The sequence below is a fragment of the Sinohyriopsis cumingii genome, chromosome 15 (genome assembly GCF_028554795.1).
Source record: "Sinohyriopsis cumingii isolate HCF-2022 chromosome 15, ASM2855479v2, whole genome shotgun sequence".
NCBI lineage: Eukaryota > Metazoa > Mollusca > Bivalvia > Unionida > Unionidae > Sinohyriopsis > Sinohyriopsis cumingii.
The window spans coordinates 87,500,814-87,520,254 of record NC_142975.1 but is presented as its reverse complement, the minus strand read 5'-3'; the positions used below and the strand labels follow the sequence as shown (position 1 = coordinate 87,520,254).

Here is a 19,441-nt window from a genome sequence, read left to right as displayed (position 1 = left end):
GTAACTTGATGTGAGGAAGAAACAGTGTTGTAATAATAGATGATTGGAAACAATTTTAAAAGCTTTTAAAATAATTGTTCATCTTATTCATTTTCATTTGCATAAATGAAATTCAGTACACTGGTACCTTTGATTTGAATCAAGATCTGTACTTCATTCAGCATAATTTTTTTTTATTGTTCAAGGTTTGATGCCATGATGTAGTCAAGGTAACTTGATGTGAGGAAGAAACAGTGTTGTAATAATAGATGATTGGAAACAATTTTAAAAGCTTTTAAAATAATTGTAAAGTGACACTTCCAAACTAGTCTAGTGCAAAAAAGGGAAAATGTTTAATGTTTGTAAATGTCCAATAAAAATGTACTTTTTTGAATTAAATATAAAAAGACGGAAACAGATGAAAATTAAATATCTTGATTGATTTCTCCAACAATTTATATCAACCTAATTTATAACAATCTTATTGGGTAACCCACCATAACTACCAGTAAAAATCTCTTTACATTTTGTTTGATAGAATATTTCAATCAGCAAGTCGGAAAAGACAATTTCTCGCATGTCTGAAAACTTTGAGTAAATTGCCTTTAATTTCATTTGCTATGCATTATAGAGCATCAAAGAATTAATTTTGAAAATAATTAAGGTTGTCATAACTTGGATAATGTTCATTATGGTATTATAAACAAACAAAAAGGGGAGGGGGTCATTTTTCCAGATTAAGTAACGGATGTTTCATTTTTTACATCCTCAGGGATACAAATTTTTAAATGTCTATTCAGTATACAATAACCAAGATAATCATTTTTAATTTAACTGTTTCAAACACTGAACTGTTTTGAAACTTAATCTTTGCCCAATCTTCTCTTTAGTCTTACATCTGACAGCAGTTTATATGTAAGCCATTGACTACATGTATGCTGTACCTTATTCAACTTTCAAATGCTTGCAGCGTATCTTTTAAATCTTATTATAACAGAATTCTTTTTGTAATACATTTGTTTGATGACTATCTCTAACAATTTAGGATGATATTGTTTTCTATTGCTACATATATGTACATGACGATAAAAGATATTGGAACCAGACTGCATCCAGATGGGCCATATATATGTTTACACAGTTGCAAATTTTGGAAACATTTACTGTTAGAAATTAAACTATTGGTTAACCGTTTACAGGTTTTTGTTGTTACAGCTTCACTCAGGCATTTTTATTGCATAGGGACATAAACTAAATATTTTATTTTTTCTTTTGCATTTATAGGTATTCCTCAAACAGTTTCATTGAATGGCTTCTTCAGGATGCAGTAAGTACTTTTTCTAAATGGTTTTTTTCTATAAGGCTTCTTTTGGACAAAAAATTGTACATACTATTTTTAAAAAAAGTAGTTGATAATAAAATGCCATGGCAAACAGTTGATTAACATTTAAAGAACATAAAATTACAGTTGATCTTAAACTGTTATTTAGATATGACATCATGTGCATGTGCTCATGATGTTAATGCCATTTTGTGCTACAATTCAGGCTTTTTTATTATAGAAAAATCACTTGGTCCACATGCAACAAACAATTTTATATTTTTACAGATTATAAAAGTAGGTGTTCAGAACCTATTATTAGAACATAATTTGATTGCCCTATGTGAACTATTCGAAAAACAAGAAAATGTTAGTCTACTAGCATTCATAGATACCTTGCATCTCTATAACAATATCAAATATTAACTACATCTAAATAGGCAATTCTGCTTAAACAAATATATCTTATGATTTGGACATGAAGCATTGACAGACTTATTTATAACTAGCGTTATAAATAAAGAACTTATTACACACAAGATTTTCCCTGCTGTGTTTAATCATTGCATGGAGATAACAGTTGTTACATTACTTATGACTAGATCATCAAAATTTAAAGGACAATATTGAATTAAGACTGATTTTGGACATCAATTTAGCAAGAAATTTGAGTGATTGTAACAGCATTTGTTGAGGTTATACCACAATGACTCTATGTCCATTTTAACATGTATACATATAGTGTTGTGAAACACTGTGAGGAAAGAAAAAAACTTTATTCCTAAATGGATATATGTTAATAAAAAACTTCAAAACTTTGCAATATTTCTGCATCTTCACAGATCTCAAAAAATAGTGCAAGTTTTTTTTTTTTTTACAGAACATGTAACAAGTGTTCTTGTTTGCACTCCTCCTTAATGAAAATAAAGATGAACTGTATTCATTGCTCACCCCTTATGTCCTATGCCATATGGGCCTAAAAATCAACTACACAGTACCACAAAGAAGTAATTTATCCCTGCTTTTCTTTTAAAACAACTGACATATAATGTAAGCTGTAAATTGTATCCTTTTCTTTTCTTGTGATGTCTGGTTGATCCTAAATGAAAATGGAGCAGATCAAACAATCTATTGTCCAATCATCTTGCAAATCTTATTTTCACTCCTAAATGCTAAGTCTTATTGAAGTGGGTTTTTTCCAGAAGATTTCGTATCATGTCTGGTTGGACCTAAATAAAACTGCTGCCAATCTGATGTCCAATATCTTGAAATTATTATTATTGCTTCTTCTGAATGGATGGTTATATCAGCATAGGATATTCACTGAAAGACTTCTTATGATGTCTGGTTGGTTTTAAATGAAAATGGTGCCAATCAAGCTTCTAATATGACTGCCACAATGGCCATGTTGAAAATCTTATCACTACTTCCCATAGATGGCTGGTCATATTGACATTGTGCTTTCACCAAAAGACTTCTTATGATCTTTATTATCTGGAAATGGTGCCAGTTTGATATCGCATATGGCCACCATGGCCTCTCTCTAGGAAATCTTGTTATCATTGCTACTTCAAAATGGAAAGTCATATCAACATGGAGTATCTCCAGATAAATTCTTATGGTGTCTTGTTTGTCCAAGATTAAATAGGTGTCAAGTAGACATCCAGTTTTTTCCACCACAGCAGCTAATTTAAAATTTTAATTATCCCTGAAGACTATCAAGGATGGTTTTATACAGTTAAAAAGAAAAAAATGTTATCTTTAATTCCTGGAATTTCTTTTTGTCCAGTTGAGTGACAATAACTTCAAGGGCCTCTTGTTAAAAAATGTTTGGGGTTATTCTTTAGTTATTTATCTTATAGCTTTTGAAAGTTTCTTGTATGTTTCATTTATTTCTTGTCTCTATCAACTTTGTGAAAATGTCTTACTGTTATACTATATCTGAAGATGTAAAGAGGGCTATCATTTAAGTTATGTTAGTCAGGTAAGGGATATCAGGACCAGTTGGGTCTCTTGTTTTATATTTTATCTTAACTTTATGAAATTTCTTTTCCCAGGTATACTATATCTGAAGATCCAAAGCAAGGCTATCTATTCACTCTCACTCTTCAGTTGTGCACAAGTAATTTGGGGGCCTGTGATTTGGAAGTTGAAGTTTTCAAAGATACATACATTGCCAAGACTGAATGTACCTATGATGAGAAGACATACCTCACTCCAGGTTTGTATCATTGTGTGGTATTTCACTTATCACAGTGAGTCAGGGGTTTGTGGTTAAAGGTACTTATCATTTGAAGAAGAGTTCTTTTGAAGAAATGAAATTTAACTTTAATTTTTATGTAAAGGGATGAAAGAATGGATTAATCATGAAGCATGGGCTTATCATAAGAGATTCTTGATTAGAGTCTTTTAGGATTAATATAATCTCTCCTATATGTAACTGATTTGGAAAATCCAGACCAAGGTCGTAAGATCTGACCACAGTTACACTCCAGTAATTTAATGCATTATTCAGTTCTCCATTTAATTCTGACTGGTGTCTTGTCAAAGATACTTTTGTGTGAATTTTCATCATTTGTGTAACCAACAGTATTACTTCCTTCCAATGCTCAAGGAAATTTTTAATGAAGTATGATATTTTGGGGTAAGGCTGTAATGGGATTAGTTTAGTTTACTTTGATGGGGGGCTCCAGGTGGATGAGTGGTCTAAGGCATTTACCTTTACAGTTCACTGACATCTCACCTCTATCTGCATGCATTTGGGTCTCAAGCCTGGCCAGCTTGGTTATATGAGAAAGCTTACTAGAAGTTTCCTGTGGGTCTATGGTTCTTACTGGGATTTTCGTGGTTCAGCCACCACCAAGTGTAATGCCATATGTTTTTGGACTGCAACAAATAATTATTTTTTTTGGCTTCGGAATACATATTAAATTCTTTAATTAGGTGTCCGAAAACAGGTGAAGATAGATTTATTCCCCCCCCCCCATCCGTAACGATGTTACCGTTAGCTCACATGACGACATGCTGCCATGAAGTAATACAAGTATTTTGTCTAACACCACAGAAAGGATAATGAATGAAAAACAGGCATTACTTGCCTATGTTGTCTATTTGATACATGTCCATCCACCAGAAAACACAGCCATACATGTATTAGAGCCACGATTGTGTGTGTATTTTCCAAAAGAACCGCCATATTAGTTACCTTGCAATCCACAGTTTAACCCACTAATCAGTAATCATTAAAATCTACATTACAAATGCACGCAAGCTTTATTTCTGTGTAATTAAGATATAAATGCAAACTAAATAAAAAGATTTTGGAATTACAATTCTTAAGATGTTTATGACAGAAACATTTTAGTATTGAGAGTAGAAATACCAGTACATGTATGATGGCTAATCTTAGAGCACCAAGAGTGAGAGGCTCCATATGGGGTGAGTGTTGTATGCATGCCTAGTAAGGGTAAAAATAACAAGCAAGTTGCGAGTCAGCGTGATTAATATGTTGGTATTTTTAAAATAAAAGTGATCTATTTGTTGTGGTTCTCTCTTCTTTTTTTCCCACCTAGACGAGGGTAGCTTCAAAATGAGCAGAGCTTGCCTACTCAAAACAATCAACTGCTCAAAGATTGTTTTGATGCATGACGGAGATTTCAAGGTGTCTAGGTGATAATTATTAATAATATAACTGGTGGGATTTCTTTGAGAGGTGTGTTCGGAAATAAAAGGCATCCATCTGGATTTCATTAAAAATGCGCACAATGTACCAAACATTTAGCACCTGCAATCAATATTTATCGTCTACAAAGAGATTTATTACCTGTAGAACAATAACTATGTTTAAACCTTGGTATATAATGCCTCAGGGATAAGGGTGTTGTTTTGTTGTACAATGCCAATGAATTTTACTAATCCATACCAACTTTCTGATGTATTTTTTAATGATATAAAGCTAGTTTCATGGTTTCTAATCAAAGCCATAACTGTCACACCTATTTGAAGTGGTTTCGTGTGTAACAGTGCCTACACTGACAACCAATCATATTTTTGTTAGCCGAATCAAGCTATTAAAATATAAAGCATATATTAAATAAACCACCACTATCAAAAGTTTATATACTGGATAGCTGTCATTGTGAAACATAATATTGTTAGTACTGTAATAATTTTGATGGATAAGTGTATCATACATTATGCAACAAGCAAGGAGGCACTGCCTACTTCGTGGAGGGACTCTCCCTGGCCATCCAGAAGCGACCTCGAGTTATTGATTCTGAGGATGCATCACATAAAGAACCACCTACGAAGACAGCTGCTCTAGATGACGAGTCTGATTATCTTGAACCCGAGAGTGCTCCACCTGGTTCAGTACATGGTCACTATAAACATTATACATTAAAGCAAAGCAGCATATCATTAACAATACAAAACTTAAGGCATTAGACCTACAGCAGAAAAATTAAAGATTCTGAAATCCACGGCGAGTACCTGGATGAAAATTGACTTTTCTGCAGATCTGAACTTGAATGGACATTTGCCTAAGTGTGGATGACCCATTTCATCTGGACAAGCTATGGCTGATAAGATAGCTCAATGGGTGCTCACTCAGCGTGACTTGCAAATTCCAGTCAGTGTTGAGGGAATATGTATATATGCCAAGGAGCTTGTCTCAACAGAATTTCTGGAGAGCAAATTCCATGCCAGTCATTCTTGGGAAGAGAGTTTCATGAATAGACATTGGTTTGTGTTCAGAAGCAAGATCTCTCTTAGCCAGTGTTTACCCAAGGATTTGGAAGAAAAGATTGCTTCGTTCCACAAGTTTGTGATGGATAGACATGAGGAGGACAAGTTTAATGATAAGTTTATTATTAACATGGACTTTGATCTTGTGCCGGGGAAAACAGTGGACAAAGAAGGAACAAAAAGCACTCTGATTCGTAGAACTGGAGCAAAGAAGAGACACATTACTGTGGTTTTAGCCATTGCAGGTTCTGGCGATGTATTACCCCCAATGATTATTTTCAAGGGAAAGAGACATCTAGATCTCAGGGCACCAAAAGGGTGGATTATCGCAGTTCAAGAGAAAGCATTGATGGACGAAACCCTAATGCTGAGTTGGATTGAAAAAATTCATTTTCCATTCACCAGAAGGAGAGTGATCACTATTGGTTAAGGACTCGTTCCGGGCTCACATCACTGATGACATGAAGAAACAGTTGCAGTGTGGAAATTTTGTGTCAATGATGCTGCACATCCTCTTGATGTGAGCATCAGTAAACCTGTCAAGAGCTACCTCCGCTGCAGCTGGACGGAATACATCAGGGATGCTATGACTGCATTAAAATCATCTGATGAATGCAGCAACAGATGGATTGAGACAGCCAGAAAACAGACTGTATTGGACTGGATTGTAAATGCCGTGGACACATTGAAGGAAAAGCACACAATGATAATGAAATCTTTCCAGGTGTGCGGCATCAGTGTCAATCTGAGTGGAAGTGAAAATGCGCTGATCAGAAATGACAAACAATTAAACAGTATGGATGATGATAGTGATACAGAATTTGAGGGCTTTTCACCTGAGGACCTAAAAATGGCTACGGACAAGCTACTTGAAATTGAATAATATACTTAAATATATTACAGCATTAAATCATATTTTGTTCAGTCTTTGATATTGCTATTTATTGTGTATGGCCTAATATAAAAATGTTTATCTATCTATCAATCTATCTGCATACATACCTACATACATACATACGATTAAGAATTTTAAATTATGTTAGTTCATGGGAAGTTCATGATCATATTAAATAATTGGCAACCAAATGAAGTGAACTTAGTATCAGTTAAATTAACGGCAAACACGCTGTGAATTTTAGCAGATCTTCCTAGATTGTGTCCAAAAACATAAATTGTAGAAAAAATTATCGTGGAGCAATGCTCGAAAACTTACAAGGTATTTCAATATTATATTTCTCCTAAAAAATAATGGTATCCAAAAACAAACGGTATCCAAAAACATATGGTAGCTGCCTTGTATAACCTGATCATGTGCTGAAAAATGGCATCAAACACATAACAGCATCAACAGCTTCTTTACTGCCATTCATTGTTTGAAAACTCAGTAACCATGTAAACAGTGATGGACAATGTTATCAGTGATGCAGGAACTGCCAATTTCAATTGAATTATGTATGTACACATTGCTGCTTAAGGGGACTATTTAGTAGGATTTCTCTTTTAATTCTTAATGGATGGATAATTTTCACATCAAACATGACATCACTATGATAGAAGCAAGTTGACATAAACTGGTTGTACAGTGCATTACACAACATGACACATCAGGTTGATTTTCTGATAATTTTGACAAAACTTCTTTGAACTGTACTTTTTACCTTTCAAAAACCCGCTCCAGTGGCCTAGTGGTTAGAGCATCCGCCTCGGCTGCAGAAGGTCATGGTTTTGATCCCTGGTCGAGTCATACCAAAGACTTACAGAAATGGTACTAACAGCTGCCTTGCTTGACATCAAGAAATTAGTGTTAGGACCGGTCTACCTGGTGTCAGGGTAATGTGACTGGGTGGGACATCATGCTACATGTCAGCGGCATGATGCCCCAGTGCTAGGCATCACTATAAACTGTCACACTGCAGATATCATAGCAATATGACTGAAAAATTGTTAAAGCTATGTTAAAAATCCAAATCACACACACACACACACACACATACCTTTCAAAAACATCTTCTTTATTAAAATTCTTCATGAGATATATTTTATTTTAAAGAAACACCATTTGAAATTTTTAATCCACTGCACAGCAAGATCATTATGATCTGCATATGTTTCATCTAAATTGTATTCAACAATGGCAGGTCTTACAAAACTAAAATCACTCGTAATAAGAAGTAAAAGATGCACAGCAAATGAAACTATCACAAGCTGAGTGAGGTGAGGCATGCACTGGCTTTCATATAAATAACTGTCAGCTGTAAATCCAATGTGCAGATTGGGGAAGGGTTGGGTTTCAAGTAAGTTTGATCAAATTGCATCATTTCAGCATTTTTTGTATACTGCAATTAGGAATTTTGGTAAGCATTGTTGGTAATATAAACTCACCTATGTACCCTATTAACATCTCAGTAGGAATTTTGTAAGCATTGTTGGTAGTATAAAACCACCCATGTACCCTTTTGTATAGTTTATTCAGGAATTTTGGTAAGCATTGTTGGTAACATAAACCCACCCATGTACCTTTTTGTATAGTGTATTCAGGATTTTTGGTAAGCATTGTTGGTAATGTAAACCCACCCATGTACCCTTTTGTATAGTGTATTCAGGAATTTTGGAAAGCATTGTCGTTAATGTAAACCCACCCATTTACCCTATTAACATCTCAATATATAGTCTGTTTATCATTGCCCAGTTGCTTTTCTTGGCAGGAGACAGCAGATGAAATTACCTTATTTTCAAGGCTCGTTGAAATGCAAAGAAAGATGTAATGTAATGAAAGATAATATTTGTCGGTAATGTAAACCACCCACCCACATTCATACACTCCTTGCATATAACCTATCCAGTGATGCCCAACTGCATTTCATAACAGGAGACAGCATTTATTAAGATTATGGGAAGGAAGGGTGTGACAGGCAAGACATAACTATGGCATCATTTAAAATCTTGATGGAAGAGTATAGTGTACATTCCATATGAAGGAATGATTCTGAGGTTATTATCCAATTGTAATATGTTACTTCCTTTGGTAAATTTAAAACTAACTTCATTTAAAATCTTTGGTACTCGTTCATTATAATGCTAGCCATGGACTTGTAGCAAGGGAATTACAGTATATTTTATAATTAGATTGATATTTGAGATATAGAAATTGTGATTACTGCTTCATTCTTGTCATTTCATGTCCATAATGTAACTGTTACAATTTGAATGGGGAACAGTATTGTATAAGGTTTTAATATTTCCATTAGAGAGTAATTGAGACTGGGATGGATATTTTTAAATGGTCAAACATTTCGAAATGTTCTTCAAATACACAGAACATATAATGCTATTTTTCATCATTCATATTTCAGGCTTTTCACTGTCAAACTGGCTCTCTGCCAAACATCTCACATCCCCACTGACAGCTCTCCAGCTGAATCAACTGTATCAAGACCTGGGACTCGTAAACAATCTCCAGTTGAAGCCTTGCAGCAGTGTGGCCTTTAACAATGTTGACCAAAGGAACTACAACAATGGTAATGGTGGTGTTTAAGTAATATTTCCACAATACTTATATAATCTAAGGTTGCTATGATGTATAAGTGAAGTGTATTTCACTGACTGTCACATTTTGTGGACAAGGGCCAAATGTCACCCAGTGTATATCACTACATCAGTACATTTGTACATTATTGGACAAGACCTATATGTCACCCAGTGTATGTCACTACTTCAGTACATTTGTACATTATATGACAAGAGCCATATGTCACCCAGTAATTGTCATTACATCAGTACATTTGTACATTATTGGACAAGTGCCATATGTCACCCAGTGTATGTTAATACATCAGTACATTTGTACATTATTGAATGAGGGTCATATGTCACCCAGTGTATGTTAATACATCAGTACATTTGTACATTATTGAATGAGGGTCATATGTCACCCAGTGAATGTCAATACAACAGTACAGTTGTACATTATTGAATGAGGGTCATATGTCACCCAGTGAATGTCAATACAACAGTACAGTTGTACATTATTTGACAAGGGCCATATGTCAATCAGAGTATGTCAATACATCAGTACATTTTTTTACTTTATGCAATGAATTAAATGTTGGCTTTATAATATTTTAAGGACTTAGTCAATTATAATCAGCTGTGCTTTAGTTAATTATAATTAGATGTGATTTAGTCAATTATAATTAGATGTGATTTAGTCAATTATAATTAGATGTGATTTAGTCAATTTTAATCAGATGTGATTTAGTCAATTATAATTAGATGTGATTTAGTCAATTATAATCAGATGTGATTTAGTCAATTATAATCAGATGTGATTTAGTCAATTATAATTAGATGTGATTTAGTCAATTATAATCAGATGTGATTTAGTCAATTATAATTAGATGTGATTTAGTCAGTTATAATCGATGTGATTTAGTCAATTATAATTAGATGTGATTTAGTCAATTATAATCAGATGTGATTTAGTCAATTATAATTAGATGTGATTTAGTCAATTATAATTAGATGTGATTTAGTCAATTATAATCGGATGTGATTTAGTCAATTATAATTAGATGTGATTTAGTCAATTATAATCGGATGTGATTTAGTCAATTATAATTAGATGTGATTTAGTCAATTATAATTAGATGTGATTTAGTCAATTATAATCGGATGTGATTTAGTCAATTATAATTAGATGTGATTTAGTCAATTATAATCGGATGTGATTTAGTCAATTATAATTAGATGTGATTTAGTCAATTATAATTAGATGTGATTTAGTCAATTATAATTGGATGTGATTTAGTCAATTATAATTAGATGTGATTTAGTCAATTATAATTAGATGTGATTTAGTCAATTATAATCGGATGTGATTTAGTCAATTATAATTAGATGTGATTTAGTCAATTATAATTGGATGTGATTTAGTCAATTATAATTAGATGTGATTTAGTCAATTATAATCGGATGTGATATAGTCAATTATAATCGGATGTGATATAGATATTCAAATCAAGAAGACCTAGGTACCAATAGATGTTCACTCTATTCTATCAAAATCTGGCTCATTTATGATCCCTATTTGACTTAGAAGTTGGTCATGCATCTTGAACCACGGTTTATTAAAGTTTCACATTGTGTAATCGGCATCATTGTCCTTGTGATGTATTTTTTGTCCACTGCCTTTTTTGCAATGAGCAAGGGATATAGTAGTCATGTATCCTTCAGTCTGTCCATTATTCCTTCCATCCATCATACTTTTGTTTCTGCTCTATACTATTAAAACTGATTGAGATTCAGGGATGAAGCACGTACTTATACATCATTAGAACTTATACGTCATCATTAGAACTTATACATTATCATTAGAATTTATACATTATCATTAGAACTTATACATCATCATTAGAACTTATACATCATCATTATAACGTATACATTATTATTAGAACTTGTACAACATCATTATAACTTATACATCATCATTATAATTTATACATCATCATTATAATTTATACATTATCATTAGAACTTATACATTATCATTAGAACTTGAACTTATACATTATCATTAGAACTTATACATCATCATTAGAACTTATACATCATCATTAGAACTTATACAACATCATTATAACTTATACATCATGATTAGGACTTTCACATCATCATTAGGACTTTTACATCATCACTAGAACTTATGCATCATCATTAGAACTTATACATCATCATTAGAACTTATACAACATCATTATAACTTACACATCATGATTAGGACTTTTGCATCATCATTAGAACTTATACATCATCATTAGAACTTAAACATCATCATTAGAAGGTGTGTCACTTATCTCATTGGGGGTTCTATCTTCAAAGTATCTGATCCGTTTTTGAAGTTTGCCATCACTTTTTCATTTCCACTTTATGTGTGTGTGTGTGATTTGGATTTTTAACGTAGCTTTAACAATTTTTCAGTCATATTGCTACGATGTCTGCAATGTGGCAGTTTATACTACATTAAGGGGCTTATTTGAAGGTCAAGGTCTTAGTTCGATTTTAAAAAAAAGTTTTCATTAAGTTTCCTTTCCACTCTATACCTTGAGAGCAATTAAAAATTAAGGGATGAAACTTGGTACAATATATTTACATCTTTGCTAGAAGGTATATCTTATACCTCAGCAGGGATCCAGCATCATGGTCAAAGGTAAGTATGTAAGGTCAAAGGTCAGATTTTGTTTCTTCTGCTTTATAACTAATGAGCTGCTTAAGATAAAAGGATAAAAGAAAATATCACTGAATTTGATTGTTAGCATTTAAATTGTCTTAGGATGGCTGCAATTTTTGTTCAGGCAGGGGGTAGGAAAGATTTTCATTAACAATCTAATGCAACTTAGCATATGGACAGAGATCTTTTACAATGGGTGGGTGGAGATACAATAAAAATGCAGGATTACAGGGAAAAAAGTCACAGTATTAAGTCAGATTGTATCTAAAATATATAATTCTCCTTTTTGATGGCTATGTTGCAGTCAGGTTCAGCATGAATGGTGTAGAGTGTATATCATCACCTAGGCATACTCTTATAATTTAATCTTAAAATTGTGTACCTCCAGAGAAATTTTAACTCTGTCAACTTTATATTTTACAGAGTGTAACCTCTTCAACTCCACAACTTTGCCCACTCTGGCATCATCTGTCAGATGCAATGTGTTTTCCAGCTGCTTGGGATTATCGGCTTGCGTGGAGGTACAACAGCTGCAGAGAAAGCTAGAAGCAAGCTTCATCATCGATCCTTGTGGATACAAGATCTTTATTACTCTGGAGAAGGTCACTATAGCTGTATCACTACTGGATTATACATGGGGTAGGGTAGATACTTTATACACTGCTTAAAAGAAGTTAAAGCCCATTATAAGCATTTATGGACCAGATGTGTTTATATTTCTCAGACCAAGAATTTAAATATCGCATTGAGTACAAAACTAATAATATTAATAAAAATAAAGAGAAATGATATAAGCCTTCATTAGTGAAGGAGATTGATGATATCTGAATGCCATCATTACAAAATTTATGACTTATTTTGAACAGTCTTTATGTCCAAGCAATTAGCAGATTGTGGGCTGTACACTTGTCTGAGCATTTGATAATATATTGAGTTCGCTGTGTGCTAGACAATTCTGAAATATACTAGATATATCTGTTTTCATTGTTTTAGATGCTTTTTGTTTTTATTGGTCATAATATTCCTTTTATTGGCACTAAAATTTTAATGCAAAGATATCTTTCAGATTTTGTTTAAAAATACTACAAGAAAGGAACAAGTAAATGTAAATATAGTTCTTCTCCAAGGTTTTGGGATATTATATTTCAAGGTTTGCTCATGTCTCTGAATGTAACAAATTAGCATTTGAAAATTTAGTGTATTGAATAGGTTTTTTAGTTCTTTTTTTATATGTATTTATTGCTAAACAGAGAAATTCATCCTGATTTTTGCAGGTACCCGTATGGAGAAAACTTTGTATGGAGTACTAAGGATACAGTAAGTAGCATATATATATATATATATATATATATATATATATATATATATATATATATATATATATATATATATATATATAAAAGTTAAAATTGTCCAGAGTGCAAATGAATGTTTTAATAAACTTTATATTGAAATACATGAATCTACTGTTCCTAGTATTTAATAAACTTTATATTGAAATACATGAATCTACTGTTCCTAGTATTTAATAAACTTTATATTGAAATACATGAATCTGCTGTTCCTAGTATTTAATAAACTTTATATTGAAATACATGAATCAACTGTTCCTAGTATTATATTCATTATGTCAAAAACTGTTTTTCCACACATACAGACAAAGGTCTTATCAAGCAAATGCAGCAAACCATAAGTTGATCCCTTTGATTTTTCATGGATTTATCCACAACAGTTTTTTTGTATGTGTGCTTTTGATTTTAAAAAAAAGCAAAACATAGTTATCAATATCCCTCTTGCTTTTGCACTATCATGAATCTAGTCACTTTAAGTTCATTAGATTGGCAAAAACATTTGTTGATATAGATGTCCATTTTGATTTCGCTTGCATTTCCTTTCAGCATCAGACCAAAGTATTTTTATTGATACTAATGAAATTTTATTCACACATGTTCATCAAGAGTGTCAGCACTTGGTATGCATCACATCTTCATTGCTGAATATGATGAGACCTTGGTTGTGCTTGATAGTGATGAGACCTTGGCCATGCTTGATAGTGATGAGACCTTGGCCATGCTTGATAGTGTTGAGACCATGGCCATGCTTGATAGTGTTGAGACCATGGCCATGCTTGATAGTGTTGAGACCTTGGCCATGCTTGATAGTGATGAGACCTTGGCCATGCTTGATAGTGATGAGACCTTGGCCATGCTTGATAGTGATAAGACCTTGGCCATGCTTGATAGTGATGAGACCTTGGCCATGCTTGATAGTGTTGAGACCATGGCCATGCTTGATAGTGATGAGACCTTGGCCATGCTTGATAGTGTTGAGACCATGGCCATGCTTGATAGTGATGAGAACTTGGCCATGCTTGATAGTGATGAGACCTTGGCCATGCTTGATAGTGATAAGACCTTGGCCATGCTTGATAGTGATGAGACCTTGGCCATGCTTGCTAGTGTTGAGACCTTGGCCATGCTTGATAGTGATGAGACCTTGGCCATGCTTGATAGTGATGAGACCTTGGCCATGCTTGATAGTGATGAGACCTTGGCCATGCTTGATAGTGTTGAGACCTTGGCCATGCTTGATAGTGATGAGACCTTGGCCATGCTTGATAGTGTTGAGACCTTGGCCATGCTTGACAGTGATTAGACCTTGGCCATGCTTGATAGTGATAAGACCTTGGCTATGCTGGATAGTGATGAGACCTTTGCCATGCTGGATTGTGATGAGACCATGGCCATGCTTGATAGTGATAAGGCCATGGCCATGCTTGATAGTGATGAGACTTTGGCTGTGCTGGATAGTGTTGAGACCTTGGCCATGCTTGACAGTGATTAGACCTTGGCCTTGCTGGATAGTGATAAGACCTTGGCTGTGCTGGGTATTGATAAGACCTTTGCCAAGCTGGATGGTGTTGAGACCTTGGCCGTGCTGGATGGTGTTGAGACCATGGCCATGCTTAATAGTGATGGGACTAGCCATGCTTGATAGTGATGAGACCTTGGCAATGTTTGATAATGATGAGACCTTGGCCTGCTTGATGGTGTTGAGACCTTGGCCATGCTTAATAGCAATGAGACAATAGCCATGCCTTGATAATGTTGATACCTTGGCCATCCTTGATAGTGTTGAGACCTTGGCCATACTTGACAGTGATGAAACCTTGGCCATGCTTGATAGTGTTGATGCCTTGGCCATCCTTGATAGTGTTGATTCCATGGCCATCCTTGACAGTGATGAGACATTGGCCATGCTTGATAGTGTTAATACCTTGGCCATCCTTGATAGTGTTGATACCTTGGCCATGCTTGATAGTGTTGATACCTTGGCCATCCTTGATAGTGTTGATACCATGACCATCCTTGACAGTGATGAGACCTTGGCCATGCTTGATAGTGTTGATACCTTGGCCATCCTTGATAGTGTTGATACCATGGCCATCCTTGACTGTGATGAGACCTTGGTCATGCTTGATAGTATTGATACCTTGGCCATCCTTGACAGTGATGAGGACATGGCCAGGCTTGATAGTGATGAGACCTTGGCCATCCTTGATAGTGTTGATACCTTGGCCATCCTTGATAGTGTTGATACCATGGCCATCCTTGACTGTGATGAGACCTTGGTCATGCTTGATAGTATTGATACCTTGGCCATCCTTGACAGTGATGAGGACATGGCCAGGCTTGATAGTGATGAGACCTCTGCCATTCTTGATAACTTTTTGTGTCGTCACTGAACAGAGTTATAGCATATTTTTGTCTGACTCAACCACTTTTGCTTCCACAGAATATCTTAATTCTTATTGGATTTCAGTTTGGTATGCAGCTTAATTTTCATGAGACCTTGGCTGAGTTCATTTGTTAACCCTTGACTGTCAAGACCCAACCACTGTCATATCTGCACAGTAACTCCTTTAATTATTTTCCTATTTTAAGCAAATTCTTAATTTTTATAGGTAGGTTGATATTGATGTGTCCTTGGTTACATTTGATTGTCAGTGTTCTGCATCCTCATATATGAGTTGGAGCCCCTGATTGACAGATTCCCCCCACTTTCGTTTATTATGCAAACTTTGGCAGACAGTTTGATATTAATACAACCATGGCTGAATTTCATTATCCACATTCAGCGCATTTATTTAACAAAGTTATAGCTCCTTGTTTTTGGACCCATTGATTTTCATTTTTGCAGAGCAATTTTAATTAATTTTAATTTGGATTTCAACCAAATTTGGTATGCAGCTTGATATTGATGATGAAAGGGCAGATAAGCAGTCAAATGAAAGAGCAGATAAGCAGTCAAATGAAAGGGCAGATAAACAGTCAAATGAAAGAGCAGATAAGCAGTTAGATGAAAGGGCAGATAAGCAGTCAAAGCAGCTCTGTCAGCACTGCTAAGATTTATATTGGACTGCTCCTTCCTCTAAATAATTCCCATGGTATGCTACTTCTTGTTGATGGCTTAGTTAGATATTTTATGTATTTGATCAGCATCTTCATTTAAGAGAGTTGTGGCTCTTGATTATAGACCCATCCTCTTGGTTTCACACAGTAATTGTTAATGCATTACAAGAAAAGTTATAAGCAGCTCTATGTTGATATGGATATCACAGAATTTGATGATCAGATTCCTGTATTAGTGGAATTATGTTCTTGTGCCCACATTTTGTATGAAGCTTTATATTGATAAAATCTCACCTGGCTTCCACAGTTATTGTCTGGGTTCATCAGTAGTGTTTTCCATTTTAAGTGTGCCTTACATTATTTACTATATAACCATTCATCACCTTGTCCTTTCGTCTATAAACCTTCACTTACTTCCAGTGAAATCAGGGGACATCGATTCCAGGAATTTGTTTGTCTTATATAAATACCACACACACACACACACACACACTCTTGATCTTTTTCTTAATCTTAACATTTCAGGTTCATGATTAACAGTCTGCCATCTCAGAGCATATATGTAGTGGATGTGAAGCTGAAAGTATGTCTTGTAGATGGAGGATCCTGTGTGGTGGAACAGGCACTGCTTCAGAGTGCTACACTCACACACCCATCCACATGTGGCAATGATACAGTCTTCCCTGGTATTTGATATTTATATGTTACAGTTACCATGTAAACTGTCTTTTAATGGTCCATCACAGAGTGATATTTTTTAAATATTTTATAAATGGGTACCAAAAATCTATTCTTAGAAGAAAGAGTATGCAAGTTCTACATTTTAAAAAATTAACAATGAATTCTCTGAGTTCAACATAAAATTGTACAAAACAGTTTTAATAATTAAAAAGATTCTGAAAAAGAATCTTAACATGCCATTAATGTATTTTTACGGAAACACAGGTGTACAAGATAATGATTTCCAAAAGGTGTTTCTGTTTTTGTAAATTAAACAGACAAGTCTTGCAGATGATGGCAGGAACCTAAAGAGTAGTTGGCACATAAAGCAGTAAATCTGGGATGGAAAATGTGGAGAAAGGGGGCAATTTGGAAATTGATAGGTTACTAGTTTTAGAATTGATAACAAATCCCTCTGTTTATATATCTGAAATTCATTTTAGGTAAACCTTCTGCCCTTTGATGAAAAATCTAGGTTGCTTCAGAAAATGAAATTTTGGAAATCTTTGATGCATTATCTGTTGATAACATAGAAAAATAGACTCGAGATCGTACACCTTTATAGGGTTCTTTAAATGTCTTTTGATAACATAGAAAAATAGACTAGGGATCGCATACCTTTATAGGGTTCTGTAAATGTCTTTTTATTATACCTGTTGATAACATAGAAAAATAGACTAGGGATTGTATACCTTTATAGGGTTCTGTAAATGTCTGTTGATAACATAGAAAAATAGACTTGGGATCATATACCTTCATAGGGTTATGTAAATGTATTTTTATTATACCTGTTGATAACATAGAAAAATAGACTAGGGATTGTATACCTTTATAGGGTTCTGTAAATGTTTGTTGATAACATAGAAAAATAGACTAGGGATCATATACCTTTATAAAGTTCTGTAAATGTATTTTTATTATACCTGTTGATAACAGAAAAATAGACTGGGGATCGCATACCTTTATAGGGTTCTGTAAATGTCTTTTTATTATACCTGTTGATAACATAGAAGGATAGATTAGGGATTGTATACCTTTATAGGGTTCTGTAAATGTCTTTTGATAACATAGAAAGATAGACTAGGGATCATATACCTTTATAGGGTTCTGTAAATGTCTTTTTATTATACCTGTGTAACTAAGGCTGCAGATGCATGATTGACTTTGCTGCTATAATCATGTATGTATGTGTGAAATTTTAAAACATTTTCCCATTCCTGTTTTTAAAATAATTATGCTCTATGTTGTTCTTTTCAGGTCTTTCTGTGGACTTATGGAAATTGGTACAGTGCACTGTACCAACATCTCAGAGTAAGTATTCTATTGAGTTTTCTGTGATTGCAGTTGGAAGTGTCATAGAAATTATAAAATATGGTCATAACATGATGTATTTCAAATGCAGTAAAAAGCCATTATCTAAGAGTCATTTGTGTCATTTTCAAGTCTCAGCATTATTTTTTACACATAAAATCAACCTTAATATAACAGCCTGAGTCTGGTAGTTGGGTCTTTTATATTGTTTTGACTGTAATTTGTTCATTATGCCTCACATTTGTCCGTGAAGCATCCTGGAGTCTTCTATTATGTTTGATAGTGTCAAATTTTTTTAATCCTTTTTCATACCCTCACCTGTAAAGGTGTTGATGTATAGAAATCATCATATCTGTCAGTCTTTTTCCTTAATAATCATATTAATGTTAATAATCCTGCAGTATTTCATGAATTGCCATAAAACTGGGTAAATATTACTGTCATCACTGACAGATCACATCTAACAGCATACTCAAGAAATTATTTAAATTTTTTTATGGATTGCTGTGAAACTTTATAAATATTATTCTCATGCGAAGAAGATGCACTGCAACATGTCAAGAAATGACAGTGTCTGCAATTTTTAGTTGTACTGGTAACAGATGGGAAGGGCTTATGGGATTCTGTTTTCCATTTTCCATCTTGTAGCAGAAGTTTGTTAAAGCTACTTCTTCTAAAAAGCACTTCAAGGTTTGCCATGGAACTTTACATTTACACACACAT

General features: G+C 34.1%; 1 protein-coding gene across 1 annotated transcript in view; it reads left to right on the top strand.

Annotated features, from left to right (window-relative positions):
- LOC149782250 (uncharacterized) overlaps positions 1 to 19,441 on the top strand; it is a 300,926-nt gene that overhangs the window by 101,284 nt on the left and 180,201 nt on the right. Inside the window, exons 51-57 of the mRNA XM_089935100.1 lie at positions 1,264 to 1,306; positions 3,358 to 3,521; positions 9,400 to 9,564; positions 12,699 to 12,914; positions 13,550 to 13,592; positions 17,213 to 17,373; positions 18,665 to 18,718. Of these exons, the coding sequence (XP_089791226.1) occupies positions 1,264 to 1,306; positions 3,358 to 3,521; positions 9,400 to 9,564; positions 12,699 to 12,914; positions 13,550 to 13,592; positions 17,213 to 17,373; positions 18,665 to 18,718 (846 nt within the window). The remainder of the gene's footprint in view (positions 1 to 1,263; positions 1,307 to 3,357; positions 3,522 to 9,399; positions 9,565 to 12,698; positions 12,915 to 13,549; positions 13,593 to 17,212; positions 17,374 to 18,664; positions 18,719 to 19,441) is intronic.